Raw genomic sequence first — 12,462 nt, 5'->3', positions numbered from 1 at the left:
AACCCCTCCAGGGATGTGGCAGCCACAGCTTCTCTGGGCAACCTGGGCCAGGCTCTCACCACCCTCACAGCAAAGAATTTCTTCCTGAGATCTCATCTCAATCTCCCCTTTTTTGGACAATCCCTCCCTTGCCCCGCTGGCCACGCTGCTGGGGATGCAGTCATGGTTATATCATGGAAACTGCCAAGATGGGAACAGTTTTTGGACACCCTACCTAACAAGAGGCTGAAATACAGGCGACCCACAGTTGTACCCCCAGTGCACTGACAAATACTTTCTCTCCAAAGGCTTCAAAAACCAACACAACTGTCATTCCTCTTCCCAATCCCGCTGAAAACACGATGAGAACACCTTCACCTACCTCCAAAACTCCATCATGTTGAGTTGGGCCTTAAAACAGCTTTAATAATCCTGAGACCGAAGCTCAAGGGAAGGTAAAGCATCTTCCCTGGAGCAAAATAACCCCTTAACCTCCCAGTCAGAGACCACCCCCAGCCATCAGGATGATCCTGGTGGAAAATGGGAGCCATGAGGGCATTGGGCTGGGCACAGCCAGTGCAGAAGCTCCTCTGCGGTGACCAAACCTGATCGTACACCATATTTGGGTAGCAAGTTTTGTAGAGAATAAATATCACACTTCAATTTCATGGTAACTTAGGAGGGTTTACTGGCAAATACCATGGCTTTTACATGGTTCTACCAATTACCGAGCAATTACATGTAACCTAGATCTGGAGGACATACAGTAGAGATATAATATATTCCTCCCTGCGTTAGGAAGAAACAGGCAGTTAATAGAAAACACTCTTTTTTTTTTTTTTTTTTTAAATTATAAACCCCTCCGCAATATTCCTGTGTGACATTATTAAAACTCCACATCAATATCAAACCCAAAGCAAAGACCGCCATCCCATTAACACATCAGTTGTGGGATGATCAATAAAAATTTACTTTAAACTGCACCATATGTCGCTCCCCACAAAGTTTTATTATCCAGATTCATCAGTTTGTACCTCAACCCCCGTGCAATTAAACCCCATTTAGCAGCACTGACCTTCTGATATGAACCTGTCATTCCTACAGCTGGTTTGGAGTTTTAACAGCGCTTTTTAAATAATGAAAAACAAAAGGTCTGTGAATTAAGGGTGGGGTACGGGGAGCCCTGGGCCAGGAAAACCATCCCGTGTCGCTGCCGGCGGGAAGGGAAAAAAAGGAGAGGGGAAAAAAAAAAAAAACCAAGAGTGCCAGCACATTTTAACATGTTGTAGCATATTTGTAAACATCGTTAATCACGGATTAGCAGATGGTAATGTTAATTGCACCTGTGGAAGTAACAAGACCTCAAGGTTGATTACATTTACAAAGCGGGATCGGGGCTGCGGCGGCGGAGGATTCCCCAGCGCCGGGGAGGAAGGTGCCCCAGCCACGGGACCACCTCCAGCTTGGTGAAAAGAAGGTGTTTTCTGCCCCAAAGCCCTTCCAGCCTCAGGAAACCTCCCTGGGACCCAGCGAGGGATTTGATGGAACGGGACTTTTCCCAGTCGTGTTGATAATCTGGGCACAAAACCGAAATTTGGGGCATGAGCTGAGCTCCTCTCACAGCCCCTTCTCCCTGGAGTTCATTTTTGAGGGATGAAAAGATTTGGGTTTGCCCTCGGCGGAGGACAGAAAGGCCAAGGCATGGAGTGCATCTGAACCAAGGAGGACAAATATTTTGCCACTGTGCTTAAAGACACTTTGATTATTGAGAAATCATTCTGGAAGGGCAATTACTAAATTTTTAAATCAATTTGGTAAATAAGCCTGTGAAAGGGACTCCATGGCAAGCAGCAGGGAGGGAAGAATTGACTTTCAGATTACACACACACACTTTATTCATATCTAAATATCAAAGAGACTCTATGTACAAACAGAAGTAATCAGGAAGCATGTTTTGATCTTGCTGATGTACACAAAAAATGACAATTAATGTCCTCCTTTATGATATAAAGCTGGGAGTTTTTTACAGTTACATTACAGGGACGATTATAGTCAAGCTTAAGGCTAAAAATAATGAAAGACTATAAAAACTACATTTTAACATTTAAAAATATCCAGGAAATTAACTGGAGAAGCAGGCAATGATCCAATTAATGGATCGCATTTATTAGATCGGGGGCAAATCACACAGCACAAAGCTCCATCTCCAAAGGTGTGAGTGAGCAGAGGTCCCCACGCTCCTCGGGGTCTCAGCCCAGAGCAGGATGGAGCTGGGGCAGGAGGAGAAAGCATCGGCGGCGCCAGATACATCCAAAATTGATGCCAGAGGGACATCCCAGTGAAAAAACAGCAGGGCCAAAATTTGCCACGGAGGGAAATGGGCTAAATGCAAACAGCCGAGCCCTCCGGAGTGGGATTTACTGCACTCACAGGAGCCTGTATTGCAGCTCTCAAGCATAAAAGTCTGAGCTGCAGCCCTGGTTATACACTCAAATCCCTGCCTCTTAAAATTCAAGCCTCACGCAACTCCCAGTAAGCCAAATACTGATACTCCAGTGCCAAATCCAGGTGTTCCAGGGACACAGCGGCTGTTTGGGGAAATCTGTAGGGGAGCCACGGTGGCCTCTGGGCTGATGGACAAGGGATTGAAGGAACTTTGATCTCTGTCACCCCGTCGGCAGAGCTGCTACGGGGACCAAGGTTTCAGAGCTTTTTGGGAGCCTTCCAGAAGTGAAGTAGCTCCTCCATCCTTACTCACCTGCCTCCTCCTCCTCCGAGGGGAGCCGGCGTGGCTCAGCACAGTCTAAAAGTGCCCAGCTTTCCCAAACACACACAAACCCAGTGAAACACTTCATCTTATTAATTACTTCTCAAATAAATAAAAAAAAAAAGGAGAAACTGCAATTCCTATGAAATCTGAAATATATATATATATATACTAACCTATAGGTCTGGAATAAAGAAACGGCTTTATCCTCATCCCTGCTGCTGGAAAGGAAGGATTCAGTCAGCCCCAAGCGCTGAATCTTTTCCCTGAAAAATGAGCAAATCTGAGCCACGGGCACCCTCTGCTGGGGCAGCCACAGCTGCAGGAGCAGCACTGGTCGGGGGGACCTGGCCTGCAGCCTCCCTGGCCCCCAGCCTTTTCATTTCTGAATTAAAAAAAATTTAAAAAAAAGAAAAATAGACACACTCAGCCCACAAAACACAAGAGCTGTCACCCCAGCAGCGCACCAGTTCACCGCTCCTCAGTGACCAGCTCGCTGTCAGACTTGGGCAACAAACTGCTGCTTACACACTAGCCATAATTTTGGAGGGATTTTAATTTTGTCCTTTTCCAATGGAGTGGGTGAAGCTGCAGACACGGCTCAGGACACGTGCCACCACGCCAGGCACCCTCTCCAGAGCAGTGAGTACCCAACACCTTTGAAGAGCTCCATGTCCCCTCCTGTCCCCCCATCCTGGACACTTGGGGTGTCCCCAGCCCCACAGCCCCCCACCACCACAACCAGGCCCTCCCAGGGAGGCATCTGAAAAGCCTCCACATCCACAGACCGGTTTACAGACTTCATTTAGCTCAAAGGAAAGTCCTAATTAGTCACTCTGAGTGATTTACTTGTTCATTTGGAAGGGGGGGAGGGAGGAGACTAAGCTGAATTGTTTGAAATTATCCCTAAAGGGCACTGTAAATTAAGTGTTAATGAGGAATCCTATGCAAAGGGCCACAGTAGCTAAATAAAATAATTAAGGTGCTAAGTGATAACATTCATTTGGTTCTCAATAATTTAGCCAGCCTGGTTTTCAACCAGGATATTTGCAAATGAAGCCACCCTCGCCCCCTCCCATGCCATCAGTGGGGATGGTGGTGCTGGGGCAGCTCAGCATCCAGTAGGATCAGGCCCACCACGGAAAGAAAGAAAACTTCCCTGGAAGGAGAGAACAAGCTCCTGATTCCCCTTCCCACCTGCAGGAAGTGCTCTGTTCCACTAATCACGCTCTGGATTTACGTATGACACAAAAAGGATTGATCTGAGTCTACCACCAATCTTTACAGAGGCTTTATTTCAATGGGCCACGTTTTTCCCCACTACAGCTGTTTTCTAACCGCTCATGTCCATCCTTTGGCGGGGCTCAGACCTGGTTCACAACCAAATACAACACTGTGTGCTTTCAAGACATTCCTGCAGCAGTTTGTAACAACGAAACCGCCTCATGATGAAGAAATTGGTACTGAGTAGTCCCAAGTCATACCTGGTTCTCCCCAGCACCCCCCCAGGCTGCCAAGGGGTTGGTGGGCTCGGGCACGGGGTGGGTTTGGGGACAGCTGCTCTCAGCAGCAGCACCAGCTGAGCACCATCTCTCACCTACAGCCCAAATCCCCTCCAGAGCACAAGCGATGTACAAAGTCCAACAAGCACAAGGCTCACAGCCATCACCGGGTATTTAACTGCAAAAAACTGCAGGATTTGGCTGTCTGCTTTTAAAACCTAGCTTTGTCTCCCTTCCTTACAGCTGCTCCTCCAAGGTGCTGGTGGGAGGTGTCACCTGGTACCTGCAGGTCTCCGACTTTGCCGTTCAGCCAGGGTTTTGGTGGCGTTGTGTGTCAGCCAAAATGTAGCTCAGGTCAATGGGGCTCTGCCCTGGAAGGAACACTTCCACATCCACACCCACAGAGCACGGCCATGAAACGCCAAGCAGCTTCCCCCACCAAATAAAAAAAACCCCATTCAATCACCACGCCTCATTTTCTGGCTGCAGATGGAGTGCAGGAGAATACCTGTAGGAAAGTAAAAATAATTAAAAAAAAAAGAAAAAGATCTTTTTTTTAAACCACAAGAAAATTATTCTGCAGGCCTGGATGTTTGTTTGATTTTTAAATACAAGATTTTGGACTACAACACCTTTGTGCATCAGAACTGTTTTTACCAGTAGCAACGGAGACGTTCAGTGACTCGATGCCGGGGTGAAGCGCTCTGCCAGGGGGTATGGCCAGCATCCGATGGCACAAGAGCTGTGTCTCCAGGGAAAGTCCATCACCTTCACTACCTGCAGAACAAAGACACTGCTCAGGTCACCTCACAACCACTGCCACATCCCTTTTTCCCCTCCCAAATACAGTTCTTGCTAATTCTCTGTCACAACTACACCCAGCCCCTAACCTCACCAGCTCCTGTGCAGCAAGAGCTACCAGAGGTGAGATGGGCACCTTACCTGGCCCACTCCAGTCTCCCCAGATCTCTTCTCCAGCATCTGAAGTGGTTTTGAGGAATACCTGTGCAACACACCTGCAGGCACAGAGCCTTGTAGCCCGAGTGTGATGATCCCCCGCACAAGCAGCCACCGGGCCAGTGGACACCTGCCCACGTACGTGGGCCATGACCAAAGGGACAAGGCAGAGAAGAGGCCACATTTGCTGATCTGGTCCAGCAAATCCCACATCCCTATTGATAGTGACGGGTTCAGCCTTTGCAGCACACAGTACCACCAGCTGGGTGCAACTTGTGAATGCAGACAGTTTAACCAGAGGCTTCAATTGATTAGTTGTTAAACCATCCAACAGCCCTGATATGTTTGGGCTGATACACTGGTGAAACAGAGTTGAAATCTATCCCAGGTCATTAGTAGTTGTTTGACTCACACTGTCACAAAGGGAAATGGAAAGGGAGAGGCTTTAAACAATCCTGCGTGCAGACAAGTGAAAATGCAGAAGACCACAGACCTCCCAGCCGGCTCAGCTCCCCAAAGAATTCTTCCAGATTCATTATTTAGAGCTACAGAGACAGCTACACGGCTGCGAGAACACCCAGCTCATTCCTAAAACGTGCTCACCCTTTGATAAAACAGGCTCAGGTTGCTGGAAACGAAATGTTCCCCTTCAGCAGCCATACCCTGATCCCAGACTCGTCCCGGGGTGGCTCTAAGGGAGCAAACGTTGCTACTGCACCTCTGCCTGCACGACCAGTGCTGTTGTGGAGGCCTTGCTCAAGCTTACCTAAATTTAGACCCTTACCTGAAGTTTTACCAGCCTACAGGGGCACTTCAGGCACTGCCTATGCCACTGGAGACTCATCCCTCCACAAGGTTCAACGAGCTCTTTGCTGGGCTGAGATGCCACAAAAATTCTTCCCCTGTTGTCTACTTACAGCAGGTCCCGTGCCCTGTCCCTGTGGATTGATCTGTGCAACACCCCTCCAACCACACAGCGCAGTGCTGTTAGTCCCTTTGGAATAATTCCCTGGAATTAGAGGCAATTCCCTGGAAGCTGAGGCCCAGTCTCATCTTTTGCTGGCCTGATGTAACTGGCAAGCGAAAGATTGCTCTGGGTAATGCACTTTGCATCGCCTTCCCCCAGGAAATAAGCCACACTGGCAAAAGCATCCTTTGGCTGGGGAACCAGAGAACCAAAATCCCATCCTAACCATTCTTTTCTTCCTTCTTTTTTAAAGCCAGAAGTGCAGACAAGACCCAGGTGAGGTATCCAAAGTCACAGGGGAAGCCTGGGCGACACAAGGAATCAGATCCAGGCCTCCCACGGCCCGACCTGCCTCTTTGTCACTAGACCATGGCTCTCTAGGGATGCTTCAAGAAAAAAATAAAATTATCCTACTTTTTCCTGATTCAACACAGAAAAGTTTTACAATTTGCAGCCATATTTGTCTCCTGAGCCTCTTCAAACCACACTCTCGTGGGACTCTCCAACTGGGACAGCAGCTATCGCCAGAGGTACGATGGCTCCTGGAGCAATCCTCTCCTCTCCCTCATAAGGGTCTTACGATTCCTAATAAAGGCAGCAATTTTGCTTCCAGCTTTTACAAAGCTTTTTATGGCTCTGGCTGCTTAAAATAATTAGGAACCATAAATTCAGGGCAAAAAGACTTGCACAGAGTGCGACACGAGGGAGGGAGTATTGACTGAATCAGAATAAATCCTAATTTATACTGGTGAACAAAACACTTCCCACTTCCCATCTTTGACTTCCATCTCTTAACTTTTTCCCTGCACTGACAGGCCTCAAAGACCAGAATTAGAGCTCGGCTGAAACGATAAAACAGGTTTCCTGCCCCGTTTACAATAAACACCACTGTAGCAACTGCAGTTTCCAGTGAAGGAAGTTCAAATCCAGGCTGGAGCTGCCGTGCTGGCAGTTCAGAGAAGTGTATAAAATGAGCAGCTCAGTAAAACCACCGATTCCATGAACAGCCTTAAAGGCCAAGCTAAAGGCTGAATGTGTAAGAAGAACAAATTACGCAGAAACTCTTCTTGCTCAGACATCTCAGTGCTCCCAATCTGTTCCTGTCCACACAAGGCTCCCAGCCCTCGGGGCAGCCAGGCTGCCCATCACCTTCAGCAGTGACTCTGGTGCAGACAACATTAACCTGGACTGTCCAAATCCCTCTCTGCCGAGCCCAGGAGGATGCCAGGAGGGTGAATTGAAGTTCTGCAAATGCTTAACTTACAAGACAATCTCTGCAATGCTAGAAAGCTCACTACCATGCTAAATTATCTCTGCTGCTCTCTGGTTGCGGCTGCAGGTACGCTACATATTCAGATCTAGGACGTTTCTTCAAACAACCTCAGCATCGGATGACTGTAATGTTCAATTTTCTTTTCAGCGAAGAGTTAGTGCTCAGCAGAGAGTTGAAATCATTACTGCTGCAAGGTCCGGGAGCTCTCCTCATGCATCTACCAATCAGCCTCCAATCTCCCTTGACAAAAGGATATTTGGACTTTTTCCTGGAGAAATCTCTCATAATTCAAGGTAACGACACCACTGCCACTTTCACCCCCTTCCTTCCTCCTGGTGTTGTCGTCGTTTCTGGGATGCATTTCTTTGTGGTCCATCAGCAGGGCTGCCAGCCTCCCTACTCCCTTTATAATATAGCTCCACACATCTTGTAGAGATGCCAGATTTGCGGTGTTGTCTTGTCAGTATTTCTAGGAGTTCAATAAACATTTTAATTAAAGGAATGTCTTCTGAGCCAAGAAAACCGCAGCACGGGGGCAGGATTACAGCCCCTTGATGGCTCATCGCCAGCATGACACTACTTCCAAGTGTAAAAGCTCAAACCAGCTCTTGTGACAGGTGACACAAAGTGAGGGGCTAGACCATGGCCACAGACAGGTGCCTAGAGCAGGTGAATTTCTTTCTCTAGCTACCACGAGGCTGTTACTCCCTTCCCCCTTCTTCACCTTCTGGGAGGCTCCAGAGCCCCAAACTCTGCCTAAAAAAGACAGCATCCTCTGCAAGTGTCCCCTCCAGAGAGAGGGGGGAGAAGTAGAGAGGGCCCTGGAAGAATCACCTAGTTTAGGTGCTCAGGAAAGTGGCACTCATTGCTCAAAGAGCGCACAGCTCTGGTGGGAGGAGGTTCCATCTGCTCCTCCTGCTGATCCTGCAGCAGCCAACAGCCCCTGCCTTCTCCTAGGCCAACAAAAGCAGCCACTGACTGGTCTCCGTGGTGGTCTCTGTGCTACAAAGCCCAGCTTTGTGTTCAGACCATCCCCAGCAAGCGCTCCTCATGCTTCTTTCCAGACCTGAGCACAGAGATTTCTTCCTGTTCTTTTAAGAGAAAACATGACGGATCAAAGACACGGCACAGCTCGTCCTGGCAGCCTCAGCACAGCAAGAGCAAACACGTACCTCCTGGGTCTCTCATGGAGGTTTGTGGTGCACCAACACAGAAAATCCAGGTCCAGGGCTCTAGGACAGGATCAAAAGGGCCGCAGAACACAATGCAAAACAACTCGCTGTGGCTGCACTGACCCAGACCTGTCCTGCCACTGGCCACTGCCACCTAGACCCTCTGCAGCTCCTAAACTCCCTGTTTATTCTTGACAGGTCCTACTGGGAGGCTTCTTGTCTCCCCCTCTTCTTCTGGGTCCCTATTTGCAGCCAGATCATTCTAGTACTTCTTGCTCAGCTTTTCTTTTCCAGACCAAAGCTTGATGTAACGTAACACACCTGCAACCAGCTTGGGAGTGAAACATCACCCTGACCCTTCCACCCTTCCCTCACACACCTGCCCTTCCACCAAGCCCAAAGCTCTGGAAATTGAAATACCTATTACTATAATGACGGGTTTATTCCACTGAAATTCCAAGCAACTGATGACAGGAACATTTTCCACATCCTCAGGTGTGCTGACAGTTCCCACCACTTCCCAGCCTTCTGCGGTTTTAGCCTAGAAAGGGAAAGGAAAAAGAAAATGTTAAAAAATTGACTACTTTTCAAGCTTAAAAAGCAAGTAAGTCATGTCTGTAAACACACTTCTTTTTTTTAACATTTTCTGTTAAACTGACGGGCTTTTCTGGGGTTTTCTGGCATTCCTTGAATTTTTACCACCAAAGTCCTCCCAGTACCAGCACACAAACCTTGATTTTAGAAGAAAAAAAAAAAAAAAAAAGTAATTTTCTTTCTGATGTTTATTCCAGTTCAGCAAGCAAACAAACAGCAACTGAAAAGGTTTTTATTTTGCCCATACAACGGTTCTGGGAAGGTTTTTGCCAGGAAAGGATACAAAAAGAGTAGTGTTAAGCAAATTAACATAAGGCTAATCCACAGAGCAATGCAGTAGAAGGTCTCAAGTGCAGGCTCAGCCACCAGAAGCCCACAGTAACGTTTTCAAACACCGGTGCCAAAAATCAGCTCATACAAAAGGCAGGGCACTCAGCACTCAGTGCCTCGCACAACCAGAGAACGAGCCTTCCCTCCCGCACCCTAGTAAAAAGAGCCTTAATTATTTGTCTTGGAAATCCATTTTAACAATAAAAGAACTGCTGCTCCTTGCCAGCTTCATTTCCTGTGAAACTGGCACTTTCTACATTACTTTATATCAAATTTACACCAGCCAGGCAATGCCAAGGGTTAGGCCAGTGAATCCGGGTCCAATTAAATGAACTGCTGCAATGGCTCAAAATGTTAATAATTCAGGCTTTACAGTAACAAAGTGATTCTACCAGCTGTTTCAATTAAATATCAATATATTTTATGCGACTTTCATTTCACCGTTATCCAGAGCTCCAGCTGCCACAGACCTATTGTACAGCTGGACAAGGGTTTTCTAGCACACCAAGTGGGAAGTGTCCAGGCTCTTACCTCCGCTCGCCCTCCTCGTGGTCACCCCAGACTGTGACAAGCTCTTCCTCAAAGGGACACAGGCACACAGTGACCCCAGACCGGGTGCCTCCATTCCCCTCTGCCCTCCCCCCCTGTGCTGAACCCTCCAACCCCACTGCTCACCCAGGGACCCCACAGGAACAGAGCAGGGCAGATGAGAGCCTGCAGCTCCCTGCTTGCCCACACACACAATATTCAGCTGGTTCCCAGCCCAGCCAGGGCACAGGGGACCTTCCACAAGGGATCAGGGCAGTCATACAGCGCTATCACAAGGGGATGGATGAACTCTGCCAATTCAAAGCAACATCCCTGGGTTTGTTTCAGTTTAAACCACGTTTCTCCACGCGCGCTCCCTTTCCTTTTGCAGCACATTCTGCAAAGGGCCCCTATCTCAGCTCACTGCATAAGTGGAGAGTAAAAAGATTCCCAGCAGCTCACACCAGCCCTGGTTTCTCCTCTCCCCTGCTCCAAAGGCTGCCCAATGCTGCCATCGTGTGCCTGGGCCCTGGGATGCTGCCTCCACCACACGCCAGGCAAGACCTGCTGCAGGAGCAGCTCTGGCTTCAGTCCTCATGGAGAGAGAAAGAAAGAGAGACAGAGGCCATCCTCACCAAGCTCACAGCCTGAGTACGGGACACAGTGTTCTCCTGCCTTCACCGCCTTCCAAAAAGGACCCACAACTCAGACCTGTCACCCCACCCCATGGAATGGGACTGGGGGTGCACACCCCAAAGAGGTGGTCCAACAGCACAGAGCACCGGCGGCAAACAGGAACACAGAGCAGGAGCACCAAACACTGCAAATAACTGAGTGTTTTTCCTGTACCTCCTCTCTGTTGAATACATGCAATATTTCAGGTTTCCTGAAAGGAAAATGAAAAAAAAAAAAAAAGAAAAAAAAAGAAAACATGGATCATTCTACCTTCAAAAAGCTCCGGAGATCATCTGTGCTGTAGACATCGAAGACTTCCATAGCTCCAGAGCTTGCTTTGCTCACTGTGGGAGTCAAGGGGCAGCTGCAAGGAAAATCAAAAAGGAAAAGTGTCGTATGACAGCAAAAAAAAAGGAAATACAGGAGAATTTTCATTTCTGTATTTCTTTCTCCTGCCTCCACCACCCAATTCCTACTAGTCCACCAAGGATCTCACTCGCTATATGGATATATTTTCCTATGGAGACTAGGAGGGCTCAAAAATTAACCTAGAAATAGGTTGTAGCAGTTTTTTGCACAAACAGAAAACTGAAACGCAAAATGGGTTAAAACAAAAAAGTACCCAGGGAGGTTCCTTACCAGCCTGGAGTATCATGCTCCCTGAGGAGCACAAAGCAAAGCAGCAGTGAGCCAAATTCAGATCTCTCAGAAAACCCTTTAAAGCAGCCATCAAGCAACATAGGCTAGAAACCTCTTTGGGAGCCAGGAGGAAGAGAAAAAGAGAACAGCTGAAGGAGCAGATAACCGACCCCATACCTGTTCCTCTGGCTTGTCACCACTCTGTCCACCCCCAAGAAGTAGGCAGTGCGCAGCAATGCCCCCAGGTTCATGGGATCCTGAATCTGCTCCAACACCAGCCAAATCAGCTGTCGGTTTGGACTCTCTTCATCCCCCAAATCAGGCTTTTCGGCTTCCTCCAAACTCTTGAAACCGAGAGGAGTGGCCTCCAAACAAACTCCCTGGTGGACCTGACCTCGGCAAAGAGCATCCAGCTCTCTCCTTCTGACATGGTGCACGGGGACTCCTCGGGCCGTGGCCTGAAGGACAAACTCACTCATAACAAGCCGCCGAGAGCCGCTGCTCTCCTTGAGGAACAACCTGAAGAGGTTCCTCCTGGACTGGGAGAGGGCCAGGGAACAGGGTGCGATCCCAAATAAGATCTCTGAGCCTTTAGTCCTCTCCATGGACAGAGCCTTCCGTTCAGGGCTCTTCCTTGCCTTCAAGAAGTCACCCTCTCGCCAGCTCCACGACTCCCTGGGGGCTGGCACAGCCTGCCTGGCCCTGCTCTCCTGTGCCCTGTGCCACGGCCGGCTCCGTGGGGCCAGACCCCCACGGGAGACACAAGGCTGGGTCACGGCCCCATCACCCTGCGGGAGGGCTAGCGGGGGAAGGCAACCACCGCCATCCCCACCCCGGGGCGGCCCTTCCCCGTCCCCACGCGTGGCTGTCGGTGCGAAGCTCGGGGGCCCCTGCTCCCGCGTGGAGCAGCGTCTCACTCCCCACCACCGACAGCCGTGGCGGGCGGGCCACAGCCCCACGGCCTTCCACAGGCCGGGCCTGAGCGCCTGCTCCATTGGCGGAGCCCCGCGGGCCTTTCCACGCAGGCCTCAGGAGCTGACAGGAGGCGGCCCCACGAGGGGGGGGGGGGGGGCGGGGGG

The 12,462-nt window shown here is 49.3% G+C and overlaps 1 protein-coding gene across 1 annotated transcript; it reads right to left on the bottom strand.

Annotated features, from left to right (window-relative positions):
* Window positions 1–4,023: 4,023 nt before the first annotated feature.
* On the bottom strand, window positions 4,024–12,448 carry LOC106894037 (rRNA methyltransferase 1, mitochondrial-like). The gene is made up of 5 exons (XM_014952504.1): window positions 11,561–12,448; window positions 11,015–11,108; window positions 9,038–9,158; window positions 4,906–5,025; window positions 4,024–4,756 (listed from the first exon to the last, which is right to left on the bottom strand). Exons 1-5 carry the CDS (start codon window positions 12,376–12,378, stop codon window positions 4,707–4,709), a joined length of 1,203 nt encoding a protein of 400 aa, XP_014807990.1. The 5' UTR covers window positions 12,379–12,448; the 3' UTR covers window positions 4,024–4,706.
* Window positions 12,449–12,462: the final 14 nt, after the last annotated feature.

The sequence above is a fragment of the Calidris pugnax genome, unplaced genomic scaffold (assembly GCF_001431845.1).
Source record: "Calidris pugnax isolate Ruff unplaced genomic scaffold, ASM143184v1 scaffold45, whole genome shotgun sequence".
Taxonomy (NCBI): Eukaryota; Metazoa; Chordata; class Aves; order Charadriiformes; family Scolopacidae; genus Calidris; species Calidris pugnax.
This window is presented reverse-complemented; position numbering and strand designations above follow the sequence as displayed.

Excerpts from the sequence above, each read along its gene's own strand:
- LOC106894037 (XM_014952504.1), bottom strand. The coding sequence starts at position 12,378 with ATGGAGCAGGCGCTCAGGCCCGGCCTGTGGAAGGCCGTGGGGCTGTGG. Across the intron at positions 11,109-11,560 it reads GTGACAAGCCAGAGGAACAG|CTGCCCCTTGACTCCCACAG; the intron begins GTATGGGGTCGG and ends TTTTCCTTGCAG. Across the intron at positions 9,159-11,014 it reads ATCTCCGGAGCTTTTTGAAG|GCTAAAACCGCAGAAGGCTG; the intron begins GTAGAATGATCC and ends TTCCCTTTCTAG.